This window comes from Anoplopoma fimbria, chromosome 9 (assembly GCF_027596085.1).
Source record: "Anoplopoma fimbria isolate UVic2021 breed Golden Eagle Sablefish chromosome 9, Afim_UVic_2022, whole genome shotgun sequence".
In the NCBI taxonomy this organism is placed as follows: domain Eukaryota; kingdom Metazoa; phylum Chordata; class Actinopteri; order Perciformes; family Anoplopomatidae; genus Anoplopoma; species Anoplopoma fimbria.
The window spans coordinates 9,308,982-9,336,824 of record NC_072457.1 but is presented as its reverse complement, the minus strand read 5'-3'; the positions used below and the strand labels follow the sequence as shown (position 1 = coordinate 9,336,824).

Sequence of the window (27,843 nt, the reverse complement as noted above, 5' to 3'; positions counted from 1 at the left end):
TTTTTTTTTAGCAATTTTTCCTCTTTTTTTTTTAGTATAATCTAATCTCTGTCACTGAGGAGATGCTGAAGCATGAGCAACAAGTTGTGTGATGCGACTCAGCAGCGCGGCTGCTGTTTTTAAACCTTTCTTTAAGAGAGAGAGAGAGATGGAGAGTGAGAGATGGAGAGAGAGGGAGAGAGAGAGAGAGAGAGAGAGACGGGGGAAGAGAAAGAGATGGAGAGAGAGAGATGGAGAGAGAGGGGAGAGAGAGAGAGGAGAGAGAGGGGAGAGAGAGATGGAGAGAGAGGAGAGAGAGGGGAGAGAAAGAGATGGAGAGTGAGAGATGGAGAGTGAGAGATGGAGAGAGAGGGGAGAGAGAGAGAGATGGAGAGAGAGAGAAAGAGATGGAGAGAGAGCGATGGAGAGAGAGGGAGAGAGAGAGAGAGATGGAGAGGAGATGGAGACAGAGATGGGGGAAGAGAAGAGAAAGATGGAGAGTGAGAGATGGAGAGAGAGGGGAGAGAGATGGAGAGAGACGGGGGAAGAGAAAGAGATGGAGAGAGACGGGGGAAGAGAAAGAGATGGAGAGAGAGGGGGAAGAGAGAGAGAGATGGAGAGAGAGAGGGGAGAGAGAGAGATGGAAACAGAGGGATGGAATTGTTTTGCTTTTTTTGCACAATTGGTTTTCAATTGGTTGCCAGTATGTCTGTCCAAGTATTTGGACAAATGTTTTTTTTGGTATTTTTGCAGCATTGTTCTTGAAACTCTCCAGTAAATAGTCTTTTTGAATTGAATCTAAATGATCGAATTGAATCGAGAGAGAGTTATCTAAGTGTAAAGTGTTTCTCATGCTAATCTGGTGGCTAAAGTGGAATTATAATTAAAATGCCATCAACGTCTGAATAGTGGTAATAGTGAAAAAAGAGAATGATTCAAATACACTTTTACAGTACACATATACTTTACAAAGTATTATGGGGTGATTATCTAAGTCAAAAATGTGGTTGCCTGCTTAGTGTCTGAAATTGTTCTGCAAATTTGTTGTACTGAAAACTGATTTGGTTCATGAACATGCTGTGGAGAATAAAATGTATTGTTTAGAATTACTTAAAAGCTCTCAAATTCATCACTGATGATTCTTTTTCATCACCGTCTGAGTCACAACTTCAAACCATGTCAATTAATAATTTGTGTGAATAATTCAAGCAAAAGCAATGATTATAACAGTGTGAGATCCATTCACACACATATCGGTATTCTTAATCCATGCTTAAATGATGAATAATGATAAAAGGAAGCGCGGAACGTGTGAGGTCATGGGGACCACTAATCGTATCAATAATTCAGTATTTTTTACATTCATGCAACGACAAATCTGTGGTAAATCAAATGCAGCTTTTTACCTTTTTAGGAATATGTTATGTCGGTTTAGTCTATGTATATATGATGACCTTTGATTGATGACATGAAATCAACACAATAGGCAAAGTGAGCCCCAGTTGTTCCCACATTGAAACCTGAGTGTGACTCTGTTTGCATTAGTTTGCATGTCCATCCATCATATACAATATCACAGACATCACCTGATCAAATTTTGAAAACTTGATTTCACAAATTCTTTATGACATACGAAAGTTATCAAATAAGGAGTTGGTATCATTTCAAAACATACCTTTATCAAAGAGCTTATCCTGATTTTACGTGGGTGTATTTCTTTAACCTCTTTTCTTTAAATTGTGTCTTTATGTCTTTACTCTTATGGAAGTTTTACTTATTTTATCATGGTTCGGTTAATATATTTCATCACCTTTTAAGTAATAGGCCAAAGTTTTTGGTAATACTTTTATTAACTTTTTTTGAATGAGAAGAATGATACCGCTCTCATGTTTAGGCCACCTATTTGTACATGTCTTCACCCTATCTCCTGTGAGTGATCATGCTATGTGTATGGGCTCTTTGTGGGAATAAACTGAAGATATTTGCTTTTCATGCTCGTTTCTAGTTACTTTAAGGTATATTAACGTGTGTGCAGCATGCATGTTGTGTGTGTGATGCTGTGACGTTACTGTCACTTTCTACTGTGTGCGCAGCATAAGTGTGGCTAGTGGCACATCTTTATTGGTGCAGGTCAAATCCAGAAACAATATTAATTATGTTGTGGTTATGCCAGTATAAGCCTTGCTCAAATGTTCTTAGCATAGGGAAGTGCAACAGTGTGTAGGACTTAATAGCATCTAGAGGTGAGGTTGCAAATTGCAACAAACCGAATACCCGCCATTGCTCAATTCTCCCTTTACAAGTGTGTCGGAGAACTACAGTGAAAGTAAAAATGCGAGAGGCCCTCACTGGAGTTAGTTTATGGTTTGTCTGTTTTGGGCTACTGTAGAAACATACAGTACACATCAGAGGCCGTAAGGAGGACCTGCCCCATACGAACATATAAATGGCTCATTCTAAAGTAATGAAAACCCAACAAGTCTTAGTTTCAGCTGATTATACACTAATGAAAACATAGTTATGAATATTATATTCAATTTGTGCCAATGGTCAGCTTTAATCCTACACAGTGATCCTATAAGGCCAGCGGGTTTGCCAGCCACAAGCAACATGTTATTTCAAGTTTGAAGGATACATGAAATAACATATTTTCTACTACACACCACAATTCTCCCTCATCTATCATTCCTCTGTAAGAGCGTTTTTGTGCAGAGACTAACATATAATTACACTTCCCCATTATATTTCAGTACTTTTATATGTTCTATTTTCCAACAATATATTTTTTGATACACTTTTGTTATAAAGAGATGGTATGTGAACAGACTAGTGTTTACAGATATTTCTTCATTAACTGAAGGACGATGGCCCAACATCAGTGAATGTTCTGCTTGTCTTTCTGAGTCTCTAAAAACAATGAGCACATTGCTATATCAGTCTGACTGTCCTTCAAAAGTGGGATGAAAAAAAGGGTGAAAAATAATACGTTGCCTTTAAAGGGATCAACAGTGTCACTACGGCTGCATCAACACAACTTCTGTATTATTATGGAGCTCCCTAGATGCTGTTTTAGTAATGTTATTTTAGCAAAAACACTACCAAACATCAGATAACTGCGCAGTGAAGGCACCATGTCTAACTTATAACAGTAATACGTAGACAGAGACACTGTGCTTACTTTATCATAATGCTCCCATCCAACAGAGCTGTGGCTCAGTGGAGAGCAGGGTCGTCCTCCAATCAGAGGATCGGCGGTTCGATCCCTGGCTCCGGCAGTCCATGTCGATGTGTCCTTGGGCAAGACACTTAACCCTGAGTTGCTCCCGAAGGCTGTGCCATCGGTGTATGAATGGGTGTGAATGATTAGATAGATCCTGACCATGCAAGGTGGCCCCTGTCATCAGTGTATGAATGGGTATGAAAGGGTGAATGATTAGTAATGTAAAAGCGCTTTGAGTGGTCGGAAGACTAGAAAAGCGCTATACAAGTACAGTCCATTTACCATTTAACAGAGAGACGAGATGTGTCTCACGCAGTAACTAATGATGGCTGTGACTCAGTGGGTAGAGGGGTCGCTTATAATAACAAGGTTGTCGTTAGAAACCCCGCTCCTAGAGCCTGAACCCCAATTTACTCATATAATGCTTCGAATGGGTCAAATATAGAGGTTAAATTTACCGTTTGCACCTGATTTTGACGATTTCAATACATTCTTTTTTATATGTGGTGATTGCTGCTAGAATTTAACAACATAGGTTTTAATAGAAGATGTTTGTCGGACTTTTGCAAACAATGTCGCATGATGGATATGTAACATCTGGATTTGATATGGTTTATGCATTCATTTTACACCTTGGACTACAATGGGGCTATATATGCAGAATCCAAGCACTTCACAGGTTATTACTGAGTTGTGGCTGCTCTTTTATTTGAAAAAGTCTCATTAATGAAAATCAATAACTGTCAGGGCAGTTTTGCATGTGCTGAGATGAAAACACAGCGGTTATTCGGACCAAACACCTGCAGATTACAGTTTTCCTAGCTACCTATTTTGTACCTAAAAGAATATGTATTTTTTTATAACAAGGTGATTGATTACGACTGAGTGCACCTGCTGCTTAAATGGACTAATGCAGTCCAATTTGAGCCTGTGTCTTTCTTTTCTGTTTTTCTTTTGTTGTTTCACCGGTTTTATGGGGTTTCCAGTCTCCATCTGCACTTTGAACAGAAAGAGAAGCTTTTGACAAATGATGAGTGTTTTAATAGCCGTATGGACTTGTGTGAATCACTACATCACTTTTTCTGCTAATGGCTCGTTGTGATATGTCACTTGTTCTACCCCAATGCAAAACCATCCACATTCAATGAAAAAAATATTGTGAAAAAACGAAATTACTTTTTTGATGATAAAGGAGTGATAAGCCCATCTCAAAGTGTGATGAAAAAATGCTTCATATGAGAGATGAATGGCAGTTGTATATTTAAATATTGAAAAAGCATATGTGTAAAGAAGCGTTACTTATTGAAATGAGTCAACTTGGTATTGGAAGAAAGATGTATAACTGGATATTAGATTTCTAATCATAGAAAGAAAGTAGGAACAACAACGATCAGATATTGCAATGGGAAATTGAATTTCTAAAGTAGTGAAATCAGCAATATCCTTTTCAATATTATGACACACAATAATTAGGTATGTAAATAGAATATGAGTGCTTTGCGAGTTGTTGAAAGCTGGTCGTATTACTGGTGTTTCAAGGATTCAGTTGCTAAATGATGTTGCAGGTTGTCGACACAAAGAAAGTACCAATAAATATTAACATATTTCTGTACAAACAACCATTAGAGAGAGTGTCAGAATAAATAAAAAAAAGTAGGGTTTTATGAAAAGAAAACGAGGAATTCAAATTTTGAACCTCAATAGAAATGCATGTGGTTATGAATGGAAGGCTGTTAAACTATAACTGTTGAATATCTAGGCACTAATAACATCCATTATTGACTCAATTTAAAGTGTGTAAGACCACTTCATAAAGATTAGACAAGTATTAGACCCAAGTAGTTGCCCAGCAACACAATTCCGATGAAAAAAACCCTAAAAGGGAGTGTTTCAGACACAGGGTGAACACAGGTATATTCAGACGGAGGTTACAGCTCGATTCAGCAGCAGCTCTCAGAGGTTCGTCATTCAAGGTAAACAGTCAAAGAAGATCTAATGATAAACAGTCACATCATGCTCCTAAAATGACAAAGTATGGGTATAGAAGGGTAGTTTTAATGGGTCTCTGCTCATAGGTTTCAAAGGAAATTAACAAGCAGACTAATTAGGTTAGATGACAACAAAATGATAAAAGTTGCTAATGGTAGGGGAGAGTCAAAATCATTAATAAGAACAGCCATAATTAACAGGTCGCCAGCCTATCACAGGGCTGACATATATAGACAAACAACCATTCACACTGCCCTATGGGCAATTTAGAGTCTTCAATGCACCTAAGCTGCATGTCTTTGGACTGTGGGAGGAAGCCGGAGAACCCGGAGAGAACCCACGCTGACACAGGGAGAACATGCAAACTCCACACAGAAGGTTGTCCAGCCCGGGAATTGAACCCCGGCCCCTCTTGCTGTGAGGCGACAGTGCTAACCACTACACCACCGTGCAGCCCGTCAGTAAGTCAGTTCTGGTTAAATAATTTAAGAAATATTGTACATGCGACAGGATGGGAGTGGAATTCAAAACTTTCATGAAGATTTTCATGAAATGCGTTTCATTTGGCTATAAAAAACATGAACAAATTCATAAAGTCAAGTTAAAAGAACCCATACTATGCAGGACCAGCCTCACCAGGGGACGATCAGGCATGTGTTATGCTAAGCATTTTAGGGAAAGACCGTTCTTGAAGTTGCTTGAAAGAAGCAGGAGGTATTGTGATTAATAAAACCTGGCAATGATCCATCTAACCACTGGCCAATTGCATGGACATCAAATGTATGCAAAATAATGGAAGGGATGATAACAGAACAGTTATCATATGAGCTTGGAAAGAGAAGAATGCTGGCAAGTTATCACTCAAAAAAGGAAGGAATATACACAGAGAAGTAATAAATGTGTTGACATGGTTGACTGGAAAGGAATGGGGAGAAAGTTGCTCCTTCATGTGGCCTGGATACATTCTGTGTTAGATAACGGCATTATAGTTTATGGATGAGCAGCCAGGTCTCTTAAAGGAAATTGGATGTGATTTAGGCCCTGCATGTAGAAATGGAATAAACAAGGTTGGATTTATGGAAAATTACTGAACTAATTTGCAGGGACACAATTATGCTTGACCCTTAAAAGGAGTGTTGCATCAAGCGCTGTGAGAATGGGAGGTATCAGCGGGCAGGAGATGACATTACAAAAGAAGTGTTTGAAAGGAGAATAAGGCCTTCAGGGGTTTATCCCGTGGTGGCTCCATGGATGCTTGTAAAGACTGTTTTTTGTTATAGGTAATAAAGAAAAAACTGATTTAAATACAAAACTGATTTGGTAAATTATTTTAAATATGAATAAGGGAGTCTTTGTGTATTTTAAATATATTTTTGGCGGCAGTTCGGTGTGGAGGGATGTCATATTGTCTGATTCACACTCCGGAGCAGACGGTGGCGGTAATGCGCCAAAGCTTGATGCCAACCGCCATCAAAGAAGAAGAAGAAGAAGAAGAAGAAGACGTAGTAGAAGAAGAACCCACAAAACTAGTAGGTCAGGGAGAGTTAATCATATCAGCTTATATTCCTCAAAGTAGTATGAATTGTTACTGAAATGTTAGCTTTTTATGTTTGAAATTTACTAAACCGCTGTACTTATAATATCAACGTAAAGAGCGTTTTGTGGGGCAGCTAGCTAACGTCAATCATAATAGCAACGTAAAGAACAGTTCGTGTTTGACGTTGACGTAAATGACGTTAACGGCGTCTATTAGAATGCGACGTTAATCTCGTTGCGTGTGGCTTCACCATGGCGACAGCACTTAACGTTACACATGTGTCAGTTATTTCGTTAGGTAACGTAAACATTATAAAGTTAACGCAACACACTACTTTTTACGACACCAGCCCTTCTCCAGTTCAGACTGTTTTAAAGACTACTTTATTTAGCCTTCAGTCAATTTGGTGACTTCAATTTCTGGTGCCGTTGAACTGTACTGCATTATGTTCAGTGGTGTTTCTTGTATTTGACATAACCTCATTGGTATAAACGGGCAAAATATATGAAAAATACATATTTCCTTTATCTATTTATCTGAATTAATATCATATATGATTTTAATGTAATCATAATATAATGAGAGCTGCTGGTCACCTTGAGTGATAGCACATATAGGCTATAATGTAATAATACAACTTAACAGAAATAATGACTTATTTCACACAAGATTGTAAAAAGACACGTCAGTCTGAATGTTATGAATCAAGTTAACAAATGACTGACGGGTTGTTGGGGACAGAATGAATGTTTAAAATGCATTCGATGGTCACAAGACACTAGATAGACAAATATTTATAAGCACGCCAGCAGGGTTTTAAAAAAATCAATCCAAGGGCAACTCAGTAAAATAACTACACTTTAATGTAGTGTTTCATTTGCCTCTGCACTATACTTTTGCTCTGGTTTATGCTTTAAGATGCTTGTTTAAGAAAGGAGATGCACTTATGACTTCTGGTGACTAGTAGTTCTCTTGAATACCTATGTTGAATACACTTCCTGTAAGTCGCTTTGGATAAAAGCGTCTGCTAAATGACTGTAATGTAATGTAATGTAATGTTCCTCTGAATTGTTCTGTTTCAACATTATCTCATTCCATCTCCACCTATGATTTTGATTTATCATTTGTGAGGTCCTTTAATCTGTCTCTGTGTGTTTCTATTTCTTTCTGTCTTGGATTCTCTGACAAAAACAGTAAGTGATGGAGTTTCCAGAAGATTTCAACCAGCTTGAGCTTCTGAATACACATGGAAACCTGATCCCAAGGGGGGCTAGCAGCCTCTGGACTGGAAGCAAGGATGAGGAGGAGGAGCTGGAAGAGGAGGAGGGGGACCAGACCGAGGACTGGTATCTAGAAAAAGAAGAAACTCTCAAAGACAAACCAGAGGTGCTCATTCTGTGGGCAGCGGAAAACAATCGCGTAAGTGATGTTTTGTTTTGACACCACTCTCAGAACTCATACTTTACCTGTCTAGGCCCCCTAGTCGTAAACTCAATGAACTCAAAAATCATGTGAACGCCCATAACAACGAACAGCTAACGTGTTATTTAAGCAATGAAATACGAGGAGCATGTAAATGCATCGTTATCTGCACTTACCAAATGCCCTTTTAGTTTACTTATTATTTGCTTTTACATTTTTCCAGTGTCTGTGTGTTTTTGAAGCCAGCACAGACTATCAGGTTTTTAATCTGTGCTTGCTGCCTTTCTAAAGCTGGTCAGTTCGGCTTCTGCTGGCAAGCGTCATCTTAAGCTGCAGCTGTATGTCTTCGTGGAGTGCCATGGTCATTTTTGGCAGCAAAAATGTTCCTCGGTTAAAATACAAAATAAGTCTTGATGTTTCATATTGAACAGTTTTATTCCAACAACACGGAAAACAGGTCAAAGAATCCAACTTCTTTAACTCTGTTGGCATAACGGTGTGTGTGGATCTTTCCTTAAGTTAACACAAACATTGCTTGTAAACTGTTGAACTGCTGTTTATAAAGTTAGTTATAATTTTCTTCTAATTTAAAACAAAATAGATAATTATGATTGAGAAAGTTTTGTCAACACTCACAAATATTTCTGAGGAACCATTTAACCCTCAGCTTACCAGAATTAACTACTGAAAGCATAAAGTACTGTGAGAAACAATCATCAGCAAAATGTTAACTTTTTCTTTTCAAAATATTATTCGTTATGTAATTAAACATCATCTGAAGATAAAAACAGGTAATATTATCTTAGGAAAGTTACAGTTAAATTGTATATTGTGTAAAACGAAAACGCAGACAGCACATTAGGAACTGTGTGTCTGCTGATCAGAGGGCCCCTTCCCCCCTGATAGTGTATGATACTGTGAGTTAGTACCCATGGCGAACATGTTATCTATCTCTTCTATTTTAAAATGGCATAGGATTCAATCTTCTATTTTATCTTTTAAAACGGCATAGGATGCAATTTGGTGCATATGACTGGGGTCCCCTAGGAACTCAACGCATTGGTATTTAAAATTGTTATTTCAAAAAGTACTTATTAAAATATAAACAGAAAACCATAACATGTAGTCAAAATGAACAAATTGAACACATTTTTGCATGAAAATAACAGCAATCTAGCTACCGTTATTTAATTATTAAGGATTCAGCATAATTTTTTCATGAACACTGCAGGAATATCCACAAGGTCAACAGTTCATTAAGCTTTTATAAAGGGCCACGTTGCTACCCAGAAGTCCTCATTCTATCTAATTAGATATATTATGAACTGAAAGTAACACACAATTCAACTATTGAGCCGATTTTTATGATGGACTTTACAACTAATTGGACCTGAAATGACAGATAAATAATGTGTGTGATCTGTAAAGAGGATTTTTTCCAAGTCTTCAGATCCAGTCGCTCTGTCTTGTTCATAAATATTCTTTTTAAACATATTAGACATATGCAGCTGATATTGTCGATTGATGATGTCTCTTTTTGTTTCGCTCAAAGGAGACATACTAGAACATAAACAGCTTTCTCTGATGTTTGCCTCATTTTACAAAGTTCACTCGACTCAAATTCCCATTGTAGGTTGTCTACGTTGCCCAACGAAAAGCTGCGCTTTTGGGGCCTTTTCAGTGTAAATTGCACTGAATAAATACCATGCAAGCTGCTGGTTGCTGTCTGTGTTTGTTTCGGTACAAGAACATGTAACTCAGTAGTCTTTCAGTGTGTATTTACTCAGTCGTAAGGTTTATGCATCTTTCTGGCTGTCAAAGACAAAAGATTGGAGAGAGCACCCCCTAGTTTATGTATTTGATACTAGCTCTGATTTTAAAACAATTATTTTTCAATACGTTACTTTGAGAAATGTGGATGTTTATCTAAATGTTTTCAGCCTGGAGTTGAGAATGTTAAGACTCCCGCATTGTGTAACCGACATTATTTACATTTTGTCATGCCAAAACGCAAAAAAGCTCAACTTAAGTGTACATTAAAAGCTATTAGTCTCTGGATCATGTTCTTTAATCTTTGATTGAGTTTGTCTACTGTTTAAGGAAATCTGTTACTGCATGCCATTGTTTTAACAAATTTAATAAGAAAAATATGGTATCTTGTGGTATCTGAGTACATCTTTGTGGATAGACCTCTAATTACCATACTAGAAGATCATCAGGCTCAAATTTGTGTGCCATGTGAAGCTGTAATGATAAATTAATGAATCATTTAGTCGCTCAACAGAAAAATAACCTGAAAATGCTTTGATAATCACTTTATTGTTTAAGTTGTTGCCAAACATCTGAAGGCTCCAGCTTCTTAATTGTGAGGATTTGCTGCTTGTCCATGATGTTAGAAATCCTTACTTATCAATCATAAAAATAACAGCCCTACTGCCATAGTACTTTGCCAGAGCAGTAGTTTGTTCTGCAGAAGGATTTTAACATGAAATCATTTTCACTCTTCATACAGTCGAGGGAACTACAAGGTGGCTAATTGAGTGAATTAAATGTGTGAAAAATCATTTTGAAAAAACTATTTCAGATGCAAAAGTAAAACTTAAACAAAATACAAAGAGAGTGGCAAAAGCTTTGATGGTGGACACATGTATGTTGTCTCACAGTACACTGTCATTATGGCCCAACATCCCCTTAATCGCCCCAACAAGCATTTCACAAAACTGTTATGAGCAAAGACAGTGTGTGTAAACTGCATGTGATTATTTTAATGCTAATTGGATGTTGTTTGTGTGCCTGCTATTTGATATTATCAGTTTATTATGTTTAATGAAAAGCAATTGGAGCGTAATAAATGTGTTTGTGAGAGACTGGCTGCCATGCTGGTTAAGAATAAAGCACCCTGCAGTACTCCATTAAATTGGCTTTACAGAGTGAAGTATTTATGTTATTGGATTATTTATTTAATGTTCCTGAAGAGACTCTGCAAAGACAAAACATTAAGCAAAGAGTCACAAGTAAAATCTCCTGGCCCAATGTTCAAATGTCTTCTCTTTTTTTTTGAGATAGATAGAAAAATATAAAACAACTGGAAGCAGAGTCTGAGTGAAATATGATTTGTAGGAAAGATAAGAGCCAGGTGGTTAAAAACATAATTTCCCCAAGTGGTCTGGACTGCAGCTGTCAGCGGGGTTTTGATTTGCCTGGTTCATCTTCACATTTTTATTTTGTAAGAAATGTATCACACATTGAAGTGGTTTATTTAATGTTTGACAACCTCATTAGTGTTCTTTCAGCTGGCGTTCAGATATCATGTTTAAGAGTCAAAATAAGATCATTTAAGAGCGTATGTAGCAAAAAGTACTTATTATTTCTTTGCACCAAAGAAATGAAAATCATTCATATCGTGTAAATTATTTTCCCTTTCTAATATCTAGGTTGAAAAACCTTTTGTGTTTGTTTGTGGTTTTTTATGTTGAGAATGTTCGGGTTGGATTAATCTTTTTTAATACAACCCTCAGTTTTAATTACTGATTTAATATTATGCTCTTTTTGTAAACACCCATAAAAGAAAAAAATCAGAAAAGTTGAAATCTAATGTTAGAACTAGCCACATATAAAACACAATGTTTTAGTATACAGCTGTTGTTATGTTTGTCTACCCCATTTTTCACACTCTTTTATACATGTCTTCTAGCAACTTAAACTGAATAGATTACTCTTTGCTGTGATGGTTATGTTTCAGAAGTATTTTTCACTGTGGTCTAATATATTACATTACAGTCATTTTTAGCAGAAAAGCAGCAAATCCTTCTATTTAAGATGGAATAATGAAAGGTTTTTGAATTAAATATTACTCTGATTATCAAAATAATTGACAATTCATCTTCTATCAATTGACTAATTGACTTATTATTTCAGCTCTATATACTGTTGGGTAATTTAATTATTTACAAAACATATTAAATTAATTCTTACATTCTTTTGTGTGCAAAAAATCTTAATTTGTAAAGTAACTACTGTCAAATTATTGTATTTATGTTAAATGTATAACATTTTCCTCTGAATATAGGCATAGCAGTAAAAAGTAACAAAAACAAACAACAAGTACAAATAACTGCAATTTTTAGTTAAGTACAGTACTTGAGTAAATGTTCTTAGTTACTTTCCACCACTGGACTTTAATGGCCCACCTTGCAGGAAGTCAGCATTGAATTGTAAATAAATGCAGAATAGGCTGAATAATTGGAAAGCTGCGTGACTTTGCATATCAGGAGGCAATAGATAGCACTGAGCAAATAAGCAAACACATTACACAATGCTTGAGGGGAAAAAAGTCTGCCCAAACCTAATTCAATCCCAATAAATGATTTACACAATCACTCTGTACTGTTAATACCGTGCCATGTTACCATTTTACCCTTCTCTACATTCTACACACTAAAGTTGTCTTCGTGTGATGTCTGTTTTGTTCTGTTCTATGTTTTGTAAGTCTGCTCTGAGATATTTTCTGCTGACCCACTTGTGTCTTCATATCACTGATTGGGTACAGTATTTTTTCTTCTTTCTCAAGGTAATTGTAGTCTGTCTGAATCATTACGCCTGTCTAGTCAAGACAGACAAGGTGAAAGTGTGTCCTCATCCATGTCACAACAAAATAACCTAAAGATACTTTTAAAGGTTTAATAATTTCATATTTCTGTGAAATATTTTTAGCCGTAGGCATTCCATAGTGTTTTGCCTCTGGGAGTGTTGTTATGTTTGTCTACCCCATTTTTCACACTCTTTTATACATGTCTTCTAGCAACTTAAACTGAATAGATTACTCTTTGCTGTGATGGTTATGTTTCAGAAGTATTTTTCACTGTGGTCTAATATATGTATTTACACAGGATAAGTGTGACCAGAATAGAAGATAATTCAGTTGGAATATGTTATACACCGAGGTAGAAGCTACCAACATGAAACGCAGGAAAGGGGGTTAGAATAAACAAAGTAATAGGTACTTAATCCAACAATTAGAGGTGAGACTCATAAGACTACTGGTTTGTAGTTTTCTGATCCTCAGCATTTCTGATTTTTTTCTCAGCTTGCAACAGTCCAGAGGTTGTTAACCGCTGACCCCTTGCTGGTGCACTCCTGCGATGAGGACGGATACACTCCACTGCATCGTGCAGCATACAGCGGCCACGTTGACGTGGTTTCTGCTTTGATCGCCGCTGGGTCTAAGGTTAACCCCCGCACCCTTGATGGCTGGACGCCACTTCACAGCGCCTGCCGCTGGAGCCGCGTCACAGTTGTGAGTTTCCTTCTGCAGCATGGAGCCGAACTGAACGCCCAGACAAACGGTGGACTCACTGCACTACACCTGGCCGCCTCCAACACCACCCCCTTCAGAACAGACTCTCCTCACACGTTAGAGCTCCTCCTCTCTCAACGTCACCTGAAGCCAGGGCTCTGCAGCGGCAGCGGGGAGACGGCCAGTGAGGTCGCCCGCCGTACTGGCCCGCATCACGTCCTGTTTGAGATGTTCGAAGACTGTGTCAATGTGGTACCATCTCATTAATGAAAAACAGATGTTTTTACCTTCTTCTCGTAAGTACAAAGTACAGCAGTTACATGAAAGTCAACTTTGCAGATTGTGTAATGTAATGTAAATACGCAAAACTGGTCCTGCTATGAGTACATAATGTGAATGTGTATATGCTTGTGTCTCATTAACTGCCTCTAAAAGCTGTTTTGATGCGGATGGCCATGGATTCAAGGCATGTTTTCTGATGAAGCACCATAATAAATGAATGTCGTTGAATGATATCCTCTTTGCATCGTTGATCTTGAAACTCTGATTAAGACTTGTTTTTCTTTTCATATTTAGAAAAGACAAGGAGGTCATTCAGGGGACTAAGGAGAAGCTGTGTGGTACATGCTCTATTGTCTATATATGTCTGCCCTGCGACAGACTGGCGACCTGTCCAGGGTGTACCCTGCCTTCGCCCATTGACAGCTGAGATCGGCTCCAGCACCCCTGCGACCTTTAACTGGATAAGCAGGTTACGGAAAATGAATGAATGAATTAATGAATGATATCACAAGTGCTCATAGACCAAACTGACGCCAGTTCTGTTCAAACAACAAAGCTATTAAAAATAAAGTGTTTTTTTAAATAATTAAACTGGAAAGCAGCAAATCCTTCTATTTAAGATGGAATAATGAAAGGTTTTTGAATTAAATATTACTCTGATTATCAAAATAATTGACAATTCATCTTCTATCAATTGACTAATTGACTTATTATTTCAGCTCTATATACTGTTGGGTAATTTAATTATTTACAAAACATATTAAATTAATTCTTACATTCTTTTGTGTGCAAAAAATCTTAATTTGTAAAGTAACTACTGTCAAATTATTGTATTTATGTTAAATGTATAACATTTTCCTCTGAATATAGGCATAGCAGTAAAAAGTAACAAAAACAAACAACAAGTACAAATAACTGCAATTTTTAGTTAAGTACAGTACTTGAGTAAATGTTCTTAGTTACTTTCCACCACTGGACTTTAATGGCCCACCTTGCAGGAAGTCAGCATTGAATTGTAAATAAATGCAGAATAGGCTGAATAATTGGAAAGCTGCGTGACTTTGCATATCAGGAGGCAATAGATAGCACTGAGCAAATAAGCAAACACATTACACAATGCTTGAGGGGAAAAAAAGTCTGCCCAAACCTAATTCAATCCCAATAAATGATTTACACAATCACTCTGTACTGTTAATACCGTGCCATGTTACCATTTTACCCTTCTCTACATTCTACACACTAAAGTTGTCTTCGTGTGATGTCTGTTTTGTTCTGTTCTATGTTTTGTAAGTCTGCTCTGAGATATTTTCTGCTGACCCACTTGTGTCTTCATATCACTGATTGGGTACAGTATTTTTCTTCTTTCTCAAGGTAATTGTAGTCTGTCTGAATCATTACGCCTGTCTAGTCAAGACAGACAAGGTGAAAGTGTGTCCTCATCCATGTTACAACAAAATAACCTAAAGATACTTTTAAAGGTTTAATAATTTCATATTTCTGTGAAATATTTTTAGCCGTAGGCATTCCATAGTGTTTTGCCTCTGGGAGTGTTGTTATGTTTGTCTACCCCATTTTTCACACTCTTTTATACATGTCTTCTAGCAACTTAAACTGAATAGATTACTCTTTGCTGTGATGGTTATGTTTCAGAAGTATTTTTCACTGTGGTCTAATATATGTATTTACACAGGATAAGTGTGACCAGAATAGAAGATAATTCAGTTGGAATATGTTATACACCGAGGTAGAAGCTACCAACATGAAACGCAGGAAAGGGGGTTAGAATAAACAAAGTAATAGGTACTTAATCCAACAATTAGAGGTGAGACTCATAAGACTACTGGTTTGTAGTTTTCTGATCCTCAGCATTTCTGAATTTTTTTCTCAGCTTGCAACAGTCCAGAGGTTGTTAACCGCTGATCCCTTGCTGGTGCACTCCTGCGATGAGGACGGATACACTCCACTGCATCGTGCAGCATACAGCGGCCACGTTGACGTGGTTTCTGCTTTGATCGCCGCTGGGTCTAAGGTTAACCCCCGCACCCTTGATGGCTGGACGCCACTTCACAGCGCCTGCCGCTGGAGCCGCGTCACAGTTGTGAGTTTCCTTCTGCAGCATGGAGCCGAACTGAACGCCCAGACAAACGGTGGACTCACTGCACTACACCTGGCCGCCTCCAACACCACCCCTTCAGAACAGACTCTCCTCACACGTTAGAGCTCCTCCTCTCTCAACGTCACCTGAAGCCAGGGCTCTGCAGCGGCAGCGGGGAGACGGCCAGTGAGGTCGCCCGCCGTACTGGCCCGCATCACGTCCTGTTTGAGATGTTCGAAGACTGTGTCAATGTGGTACCATCTCATTAATGAAAAACAGATGTTTTTACCTTCTTCTCGTAAGTACAAAGTACAGCAGTTACATGAAAGTCAACTTTGCAGATTGTGTAATGTAATGTAAATACGCAAAACTGGTCCTGCTATGAGTACATAATGTGAATGTGTATATGCTTGTGTCTCATTAACTGCCTCTAAAAGCTGTTTTGATGCGGATGGCCATGGATTCGAGGCATGTTTTCTGATGAAGCACCATAATAAATGAATGTCGTTGAATGATATCCTCTTTGCATCGTTGATCTTGAAACTCTGATTAAGACTTGTTTTTCTTTTCATATTTAGAAAAGACAAGGAGGTCATTCAGGGGACTAAGGAGAAGCTGTGTGGTACATGCTCTATTGTCTCTATATGTCAGCCCTGCGACAGACTGGCGACCTGTCCAGGGTGTACCCTGCCTTCGCCCATTGACAGCTGAGATCGGCTCCAGCACCCCTGCGACCTTTAACTGGATAAGCAGGTTACGGAAAATGAATGAATGAATTAATGAATGATATCACAAGTGCTCATAGACCAAACTGACGCCTGTTCTGTTCAAACAACAAAGCTATTAAAAATAAAGTGTTTTTTTAAATAATTAAACTGAAAAGCAGCAAATCCTTCTATTTAAGATGGAATAATGAAAGGTTTTTGAATTAAATATTACTCTGATTATCAAAATAATTGACAATTCATCTTCTATCAATTGACTAATTGACTTATTATTTCAGCTCTATATACTGTTGGGTAATTTAATTATTTACAAAACATATTAAATTAATTCTTACATTCTTTTGTGTGCAAAAAATCTTAATTTGTAAAGTAACTACTGTCAAATTATTGTATTTATGTTAAATGTATAACATTTTCCTCTGAATATAGGCATAGCAGTAAAAAGTAACAAAAACAAACAACAAGTACAAATAACTGCAATTTTTAGTTAAGTACAGTACTTGAGTAAATGTTCTTAGTTACTTTCCACCACTGGACTTTAATGGCCCACCTTGCAGGAAGTCAGCATTGAATTGTAAATAAATGCAGAATAGGCTGAATAATTGGAAAGCTGCGTGACTTTGCATATCAGGAGGCAATAGATGGCACTGAGGGAAAAGTTGAAAATAAGCAAACACATTACACAATGCTTGAGGGGAAAAAAAGTCTGCCCAAACCTAATTCAATCCCAATAAATGATTTACACAATCACTCTGTACTGTTAATACCGTGCCATGTTACCATTTTACCCTTCTCTACATTCTACACACTAAAGTTGTCTTCGTGTGATGTCTGTTTTGTTCTGTTCTATGTTTTGTAAGTCTGCTCTGAGATATTTTCTGCTGACCTACTTGTGTCTTCATAGCACTGATTGGGTACAGTATTTTTTCTTCTTTCTCAAGGTAATTGTAGTCTGTCTGAATCATTACGCCTGTCTAGTCAAGACAGACAAGGTGAAAGTGTGTCCTCATCCATGTTACAACAAAATAACCTAAAGATACTTTTAAAGGTTTAATAATTTCATATTTCTGTGAAATATTTTTAGCCGTAGGCATTCCATAGTGTTTTGCCTCTGGGAGTGTTGTTATGTTTGTCTACCCCATTTTTCACACTCTTTTATACATGTCTTCTAGCAACTTAAACTGAATAGATTACTCTTTGCTGTGATGGTTATGTTTCAGAAGTATTTTTCACTGTGGTCTAATATATGTATTTACACAGGATAAGTGTGACCAGAATAGAAGATAATTCAGTTGGAATATGTTATACACCGAGGTAGAAGCTACCAACATGAAACGCAGGAAAGGGGGTTAGAATAAACAAAGTAATAGGTACTTAATCCAACAATTAGAGGTGAGACTCATAAGACTACTGGTTTGTAGTTTTCTGATCCTCAGCATTTCTGAATTTTTTAGTTAAGTACAGTACTTGAGTAAATGTTCTTAGTTACTTTCCACCACTGGACTTTAATGGCCCACTGAAGATCTGACTGGGCTGGAAATGTCTTTATATATATCATGATTTGCACTGGAGAGTGCCCACAATGTTCTACTCAGTCAGAGCGATAGTCACCAAAGTATACTGTTATCTTATGTATTTATACCAAAACACTATTATTGCAAACTGGGTTTTCGCATACAAGGAATTTGCCTTGGTGTTTGGTGCAAAACAATAAACATAATAATATTAAATAAAGCTAAAAATAAGTACTGCAACAGTCTAGAAACGTTATTGTTAAAATAGAAAAAACATTTACAAAATATCTCTTTTTAATTAAGAGCTGTACAGCTTTATGAAGGAATTTACCAAATATCACAGAATAGAGAATATGTGCAATCATGTCCAGAGATGATGATCCAAAAGGGTCGGCCACAGTCTTTCCTGCGTACCATAGGGTTGCTGGCAGCCTATAAATGGAAAATAAATATCCAAACCATAAGGCAAATACAGCCTTATGGTTTGGATATTTAGGGACATGCTGTTCTTGAGCAGCTGTTAATTGTGGCTCCTGTAAAATCCAAATGTGTTTCAATTAGTATGTAGTATGAACTTAATAAAACAAAAGGCTATTTTAATAATTTGAAAACTAAAGCTCAGACTCAAAGATCTATCTTCATAAAGGTGATGGTAAAACAGAAAAACGACGTCCTTCGTGGAAGAAGTAGTAATATATTTATTATTAAGTAAAAGAAGCAATACTGCTCTGTAAAAATGATCTGTTCCAATTAAAGTCACACATTTTAACTGATACATATACTGTTGGGTCTATAGTACATTATGATCTTTTAAATAATTTGCTCTTAAAATCTTCATCTGTGAAGTAAGTAGTAAAACTGTCAGATAAATCTAGTGTAGGAGAAAGTACAACATTTCCCACTAAGATGTAGTAAAGTAGAAGTAGAATTATTTTTTTATTTTTTAATTAACATGGATGGATGTGACAACCTTGCCTGGATCCAGACATTCGTATCCACCCACTCAACACAATGGAAATTATAATTCTGTCAGATATCAGACAAGTGACAACCTGATGTTGTTCTTTAGTACATGTCTGAACTATGATTTATGCAAAATACTGCTTGTGCTGCTCAACAGGTGACAGGATGTTTTTCTTCCCTTCAACTTATCAGTGACTAAATGTACATTTTATAGTTGGAGATCTGGATTTGCTATTATAAGACAACACAATACATTGCTGCATTCTTTTGTGAGTCCCCATTAGTCGCTCTGCTTCCCTCTTTCTGCTGCGAGAACCTGTATAAAAGCTTGAACCCCGCCTAAGGTTTGTCTGTCTTTGATAGGATCTAACCTTGAGAGTGAGGACATTTCATCTTCAAGGATTATGATTTGTTTTCCTCACATTTTCAAAAGGCTGTTTGGAAACAGGCATGTAAGTGTGAAGACGTTCAGGCAAAGGGATGAATGGTGGTCCTTACATGTAGAGAATATTATGATAATTACTCAAATTTCCAGTACATTTTTGTCTTTTTGGTCAATCGGTAGCAACATTATTATTCATTTGGAGCTGTGTTTCTGGCCAATATTCATTACAGTCATTTAGCAGACTGTATTCACTCTCTTTTAGCTCCGTTTTTTATCTCAAAAAGGACATATCTGTCTCTTTAGGTGCAAAGTGCCCCACTATGTTCACCAGCTACTTTGTTTGTCTGCTGTTTATGCTGACCAAGTACTGTACAGTGGGTTTGTCAGAGCTTTTTTGCTGAAAACAGCTACCTGTGGCTGAAAACAACATTATCACAAGAGTAAACCAAAAAAGTAAAGTTAGGGACAGTAAAAACTGTAGTTGGTGTCTGTGGGTTCATCACCGTCAGTCAATACTTTCACATTAGTCACTATTGTTTTGTTCTACAGTTATAGAAAAATATTTAACAATTTAATCCAGTAGAGACTATCCTTCCAAGAAGAACAGCAGCAGTGATTTCAGCAATCGTCGCAAAAAAACAAACTTTGAAATCTAAGTAACAAAGCTCTCTAGCAGCGGTTGTATTTATGACATGAACAAAGCCGAAATTCAGGCGACATTATACAGCGACAAAGTCCACATAAGGAGGAGGTTGGGGTGAATAGATGGGTTTACCAAACATCAGATTTTAAATGGGCTATTCTTCCAATAAATGCAGCATGCAAGCTATTTCAAACCTTCAGATCTCTGACTGCAAAGGCACGATCTCCCCTCGAGGTAAAGTAAATCAACAAAAATGCAACATGTGTATTTGATGAGGCAATGATGAGTTATTTACTTTGGAGGGGGAAATGGTTGATAAATGGTTTAACATTTAATCAGTGAGGCAGCTGGTGAATCTCAGGAAAACACTCACCCATTATAAAAATGAATCCTAACATTTGATCACATACTTCTGATCACACAGACCTGCTCAGAGATTTGGTTTAAAAACAGGAAAGAAGTGCCTTTATTTTATGCATTGACCGCATGGTTCGACTTGGCTCAACTCGCTGGGAATCGATCTTTTTTGGTTTTCAATTAGCAAAAGTTGTGGATAGTATCTGCCAGATACTATCTGGTACCCAATACTTTTTTGGTACCTCATCGGTTGAGGTTCAAAGCGAGCTGAGGCAATAGTAGAAGGTGGAGTTCAATCACTGCAGACGACTGATTGATCAGAGAGGATTGACACTGGCACAACACGGGACAACCCGCCATTTTAAATAGCCAAACTACTGTAAATTTTTTAGTCACTAGATCCAGAATAAAAAAAATGTCAGCCCCAAAAACACGGCATGGACCATACAGATGTTCCTGTCGATCACAGCAGCGTCGTTTCTTGCGGCGTCGCTATGACCGTTAGCTCAGACTCCCGCCTACATTGACAGGGTAACATCTGCAGGGGAAAAAGGAAATTGAGTAAAGGTCCTGATACCAAAAAAGTTGAGTTGAGCCAAACAATGCAATGGAAAAGAGCGAATTGTCATCTGATCTTTTGTCACTCTGTGAACATGCAAACACAGTCAAAGAAAGAAAAATTATTAATTTTTAAAACATTGCTTTCTTCTTGGCTTGCAAATTGCTCAGATCAATAATTGCAAACAAATGCCAGCGTATGTCCTCGTTCTTCAGTGTAGCGTTTGTTGTTATTCAACTGATTAGAAAAAGAAAAATCAAAACTGTATTCACGATGTACTCACATTGTGATTACATTTTACAGACAACAGAGTAGTCTTAAAGGACAATGTGTCTGCATTGTGTTAAAGTCCTCACTGAAATTGTCTAGGTGTGTTTTTTCTAAACCAGATAATAAAGGAATGACGGGTTCCTGTTTCATTCTCTTCAAAGCAAAATCACAAAGCCACAATTTACTGCTGTTATAGATGCATCTGATGATTTCTGTCATCTTTAATATTGAATAAGTGTAGAAATATGACTGCAGATAAATCCTGAATAATGTTTACATGTTCTATGTTTAAAGTATGCCATATTTAGTATTCAATCCTTGAGCTAGCTCCTACAATATTTGCACTCAGTCAGATCACTGGGGGCTTATATGATGGTGGTGCTTCATATATTTTACACCACATGTACTTTTAATTGCTTCCACCTGACAATCACCACCTGACGGTCACTGAGGTGTTGTTTTTTCCTTTTTTATGTTGATGGATTTGTATATTGCATTCATGTCATGTAAAAGCATTGCAAGCCACCTTGATAAAATTTGGCAAACGACAAACTTTTTTTTTACAAGATAAAAAGCCCCAAAGTGAGCTTCAAAGTTTCCCCCTGTGCTTCCGGACCACATGATTTGTTTAATTTGTTTGTTTATCTGTTTACGTTTGAAAATGTAATTATGCCATCAAACTGCAATTTATTTTGACTTGTTTTAAACCATAGACAGTTTCACTAAATAAGAATTAGTAGAAAAGTAGTTTTTGCTTTGATAACAAGAAATCATCAAATTATTTCCGCTATAATTTGATGAGGATATTTTAATAGTTATACAGTTGTAGAAGGAAAGGGCAAGGAGGAATGATTATTTTATAGCTTCGATGCATTTTCCCTAATCAACAATTGAACTGGGAATAGATATCAATCACAGATTCTTGGTCCAACAAGCACATGAATACTGAAAGGAACATGAGCATGTGAGGAACACATTTCACCATGAAGTGAAACTCGATATTTCAGAGCTGTGCTATGGATTCTTCCGCTGGATAGCTCTGTAGTTTAAATATACAGCTTAAAATATATTCAATCAAGCAATTACATTTGTACTGCAGGCTACATAATTGGGAAATTAAGTCTGTGTTGGGAATGCAAATTACCTCAGGGGAACAGAGAGCTCTGGCTGCAGAGTGGGTTCGTTTGGTCGTCCCTTGAAAGCTGGTTAGATGCTCGTAGAAATGGACGTCATTAGAAGTCATCGATTTAAAGGGCTTAGTTGTTCCTCCGTCAGGCACTTTTTCTTGGTCAAAGCTTTCTGAGGTAAAAATTGTAAACGTGAAATGCCTCACATCCTTGACTAAAATCAGTAGATCAGTGAAAACAATCAAGGTCTAATGCAACTTTTTTCCCCACAACTTTCAACTGCACCTCACAGTCTTCATTTTCGCTTTGACAACTGAGCCCCGTCTGATCAAGACTGTGAGATGCTGTTGAAAGCGTGTTAAGACATGTGAACAAACCCATTCCCCTCTATTGTTGCCCCTGTTTGCTTACCGTTACTGCCTCCAATAGGAAGAATATCATACATATCACACACAACACCTCCAAAGTTATTGACCACCCCGTTCCCAACCTCTCAGAGCTCCACAGAAAAGCCATTACAAGCAGATCACACATCCGATCACATGACCCCAGACATGACCCTCCTTCTGGTCGAAGAGCCGGATCCCTGGCCTGGAAACAGTACAATATGGCAGGAGTTGTGTCCTGCTGTATTAAAGAAAACAAGGCCGTCCCTCCTGACTGGAGTCGTAATACACAATGCATTGTAATGAACAGATGATGGTATTTAATAGCGCTATGACTTAATTGATCCCGAGGGGGAAATTTACAAGCTACCCAGAAATGTATAAAGTTGTGTGTGTACAATAAATAAATAGAAATATGCCCCATTACCAGCTGCAATGTTAAAGTGGGGTACACATAACTGTAATGCATCAATAATCATAATTCTATAATATAATATACATTTATCTGAAATGGTCTATTCTTCCTAATGAGTATTTTCACTACTGCTACTTAAAGTGTAGCCTACATTGCCGTTCACAAGTTTGGAATCACCTGTAGTATTTTCGATATTCAATTGAAAAAGATAAAACAGTATAAAATATTATTCAATATTGGAACAGTCATGGAAAATGTTTTATTCAAACACCACATTCATTTTTAACATTTGACATAGGTTTGGCCCCAGAATAGAAATTAATTTATTAAAACTTTCATTTATTCAATGTCCACACAGTGTTACATGAAAGGGGAGAAAACCGTTGTGACCCATTTTCCCTCCAAATACCCTTCACTTTTGAATTAGTTTTCCAGTCACAAAATTGTAAATTACCTTTCATTATTAAAACACATGGTGCATTTGTGCTCTAAATAATTTAGATCCTCTGCACTCTACTCAGTGGTTAGATTGAAGAGGTTTGTACTGTCATTTAGATTCTCTGTGATCCAATTCCTATATCACTAAAGATTGACTAACCTTCTATTGTGAAGTTTGAAGAATAGCTTTGCTTAAGCAACACATCTGTTAATATTTCAGTTTGTTATAGGCATTATAGGTTACTTGACACTTAAACAGGAAACTTTTACTATCTAAATCTGCACACATTTTGATGCTTAGCTTCCAGCAGTGGGAAATTTACAGGATTACAGCAGCATAGAGGATAGTGCAAACAAGAGACATAGTAAAAGAAAAAAAACAAGTATTATAGATAAGCAATAAAAAAACAGTAAAAGAAAATCCACAATAACTGAAATATTATATGTACAGACAGAAAAACTATTATGGCTATAATTGCACAGTGTATTGTATTGCACATGTGTCATGTGGTCTGCTGGGAGCAGAGTTGATTGTGCAGCCTGACAGCAGCAGGAAGGAAGGACCTGCGGTACGTCTCCTTCACACACCGGGGGTGAAGCAGCCGGTGGCTGAAGGAGCTGCACAGAGCTGCCAGGGTGTCCTGCATGGGGTGAGAGGTGTTGTTCATCAGGGATGACAGCTTAGCCATCATCCTCCTGTCTCCCACCACCTCCACCGTATCCAGTGGACACCCCAGCACACTGCTGGCCTTCCTGACAAGTTTGTTGAGTCTCTTCTTGTCAGTGTATGTTGATTCTATTACTTTTGTGCTTTTACTGGAATATTTTTGAATGCAGAACTTTTGCTTGTAACACTGTGGGATTGTTATTTTACTTAGATTCAGGATTTGAGTACTTCTTCCTTCACTGCTGACATCATGTGACTCACATATCCTGCTGCCATGAACATGCAAGTTCCATGTTGTGTTGATGCCTGTTCAATATGCAGAGGGTAAATGTGGAATACGTCTGTTGTTTCTAAGTAAAAATTTCAATTAATTTCAAAAGTTGCATTTCGAAGAACCAATCATATAATCATGCATACTGTGCTCGACAATCATTAACTTATAGATATCAACGTGTGTTTGCGGAGCAATCAAAATTCAGCCTATTTCTGATTTAGCTCCGATTTAATTTCATGAAATGCCGTCTGCCCTTTCTAAATGAGATTAATTTTGTCAGGTACTGGGGGAATTCATTAAATGTATATAAAGACATGTCAGCATCTCTGCACTTCAGAACCTGTTTGCACAGAAGGCGCACTCCTCCAGACTATGAGTCACAGAGCCGTGATTCAGTCATCTCATATGAAGACTGCAGGTTCAGTTACCCTTTGACGGAACATCAAGACCAAGAAATGCAAAAAATGTATTATATCTCTTAAATTACTGAGGGAATTTGGGGGACTTGCATCTATTCTGTAAATATTTTTAAAGCAGTGGTTGAAGACACAAGATATTCAGAGCCTGCAGTCAGTCAGAGGAGCAAAGCTGCTCTGAAGCTCCTGAGTCTGGGGACCAAATATAAAAAAACTTGCTGAAGGGCATCCCTGCTGCTGATGCCCAGCACAGGATGTGGGACTGATCAATCATAAAAATAATTTATATTTTACCAGCTGAGCCTATAATCACAATTGCAGCGATTCAATTTAATTAGCTAGTGGTCTATCTATTAGCAATCAGAAAAAAGCATGTTTTATAATGTAGTTTCTGTAATTAAACAGTGGACAATTATTGTTTTCCTGTAAAGTGTGTCTGTTCATTCTTGTGAAACAAACCATGGATAAGGATAAACAGTAATTAAATGTGGAGAGAATAAGATGAAAATGTCTCATTACCAAGCTTCAAATGACAAGATAAAAGCTACAGAGCAAGCACCTTTTCTTAAAGAGATCCATTTTCTAAACTAATTCCAGGAAATTTAAAAAGGACTATTTTAGACATTCGGGGACATTTTCTATCCAGGAGTTAGATCAATACCACACTCTGTCTGTGGAGTAAATGAGGAAGTTGCACATGGTTGGCTAAGCTTAGTCTATCCAGGAGTTAGATCAATACCACACTCTGTCTGTGGAGTAAATGAGGAAGTTGCACATGGTTGGCTAAGCTTAGTATTAAGACTGAAAGCAGGGAGAAATCGCAAGCTTGGCCCTGCCCAGAGGTAACACACCTGGCACAGAACACCGGTAAAATAGCAAATATAATTTTAATACTTTGGGTTTTTGTATGGATTAAACAAGCAATATATAACATGTTATTTGTAAACTTTAAAAGAGCTATAAGGTTGATTTTGTCACTTTTCAGGAGAGCAAGACTATCAGTTTGTTTTTTTGTTTTTTTCAGTCTTGATGCTAAGCAAAGCTAAACGGCTGCCTGCTGTAACTTCATATTTACTGAACAGACAAGAGTGTTATTGATCTTCTAATCCAACTCTCAAAAAGAATGCAAATTAATGTATTTGCCAATAGGTGAAGGTGAAAAAACTGGCCGCTGAAAAAGAAAAATATGGGCAATATTGTATTTAATTTAAGGAGTAAGAATGTTCATATATATACAGCGGGTAAAATAAGTATTGAACACGTCACCATTTTTCCTCAGTAAATATATTTCTAAAGGTGCTATTGACATGAAATTTTCCAAACAAATAAGTTCAGAAATTAAGTTTTGTGTAATAAAATGGAATGACACAGGGAAAAAGTATTGAACACGATTACTGAAATTTATTTAATACTTCGTACAAAAGCCTTTGTTGGTAATGACAGCTTCAAGACGCCTCCGGTATGGAGAAACTAGTCGCATGCATTGCTCAGGTGTGATATTGGCATTCTTCCAGACAAACAGTCTTCAAATCTTGAAGGTTCCGTGGGCCTCTTCTATGAACTCTGATCTTTAGTTCTTTCCATGGATTTTCTATTGGATTCAAGTCAGGTGATTGGCTGGGCCATTCTAGCAGCTTTATTTTCTTTCTCTGAAACCAATCAAGAGTTTCCTTGGCTGTGTGTTTGGGATCATTGTCTTGCTGAAATGCCCACCCTCGTTTCATCTTCATCATCCTGGTAGATGGCAGCACATTTTTTATCAAGAATGTCTCGGTACATTTTTCCATTCATCCTTCAGCCTTCAATTATATGAAGTTTGCCAGTGCCGTATGCTGAAAAACAACCCCACCCCATGATGTTCCCACCTCCAAACTTCACTGTTGGTATGGTGTTTTTGGGGTGATGTGCAGTGCCATTTGACCTCCAAACATGGTGTGTATTATGGCATCCAAAGAGTTCAATTTTGGTCTCATCTGACCAGACTATATTCTCCCAGTATTTCACAGGCATGTCTAAATGTTGTGCAGCAAACTTTAAACGAGCTTCAACATGCTTTTTCTTCAGCAATGGAGTCTTGCGTGGTGAGCGTGCATACAGGCCACGGCGGTTGAGTGCATTACTTATTGTTTTCTTTGAAACAATTGTACCTGATAATTCCAGGTCTTTCTGAAGCTTTCCACAAGTGGTCCTTGGCTCTTCTGATAATTATTTTCACTCCTCTGTCAGAAATCTTGCGAGGAGCACCTGGTCGTGGCCGGTTTATGGTGAAATTATGTTCTTTCCACTTCCGGATTATGGCCCCAACAGTGCTCACTGGAACATTCAGAAGTTTAGAAATCCTTCTGTAACCAATGCCATCAGTACGTTTTGCAACAATAACGTTGCGAAGGTCTTGAGAGAGCTCTTTGCTTTTACCCTGCTTGAGATGTTTCTTGTGTGACACCTTGGTAATGAGACACCTTTTTATAGGCCACCAGTTGGGACTGAACCAGCTGATATTAATTTGCACTGACAAGGGGCAGGATTGCTTTCTAATTACTGATAGATATCAGCTGGTGTCTTGGCTTTCCATGACTTTTTGCACCTCCCTTTCTTCATGTGTTCAGTACTTTTTCCCTGTTTCATTCCATTTTATTACACAAAACTTGATTTCTGAACTTATTTGTTTGGTTTTCTTTGTATGTATGGATTACTTGGGTTGTTACCGACATCTGGTGAACATTTCATGTTAATAGCATCTTCAGAATATATTTACTGAGAAAAATGGTGACGTGTTCAATACTTATTTTACCCGCTGTATATCTATCTATATATATATATATATATATATATATATATACTATTTTACCCGCTGTATATCTATCTATATATATATAGCAACCAT

The 27,843-nt window shown here is 37.5% G+C and overlaps 1 protein-coding gene and 1 pseudogene across 4 annotated transcripts; both read left to right on the top strand.

Annotated features, from left to right (window-relative positions):
• Positions 1-6,661: 6,661 nt before the first annotated feature.
• LOC129096106 (ankyrin repeat domain-containing protein 49-like) lies at positions 6,662-14,286 on the top strand. 4 transcript variants are annotated; one of them, XM_054604770.1, is made up of 4 exons: positions 6,662-6,721; positions 7,920-8,144; positions 13,234-13,739; positions 14,020-14,286. In XM_054604770.1, exons 2-3 carry the CDS (start codon positions 7,926-7,928, stop codon positions 13,708-13,710), a joined length of 696 nt encoding a protein of 231 aa, XP_054460745.1. In that variant the 5' UTR covers positions 6,662-6,721; positions 7,920-7,925; the 3' UTR covers positions 13,711-13,739; positions 14,020-14,286. The 4 variants fall into 4 exon arrangements, with proteins under 4 accessions (XP_054460745.1, XP_054460746.1, XP_054460747.1 ...); XM_054604771.1 differs by having other exon boundaries at positions 6,666-6,717; XM_054604772.1 differs by lacking the exon at positions 6,662-6,721 and adding an exon at positions 7,006-7,022.
• Positions 14,287-14,516: 230 nt separating this feature from the next.
• On the top strand, positions 14,517-16,390 carry LOC129096107 (ankyrin repeat domain-containing protein 49-like; annotated as a pseudogene).
• Positions 16,391-27,843: the final 11,453 nt, after the last annotated feature.

Coding starts and splice junctions, on each gene's coding strand:
- LOC129096106 (XM_054604770.1), top strand. CDS start 7,926: ATGGAGTTTCCAGAAGATTTCAACCAGCTTGAGCTTCTGAATACACAT. Junction 8,145..13,233: donor GGGCAGCGGAAAACAATCGC/GTAAGTGATGTT, acceptor TTTTTTTCTCAG/CTTGCAACAGTCCAGAGGTT.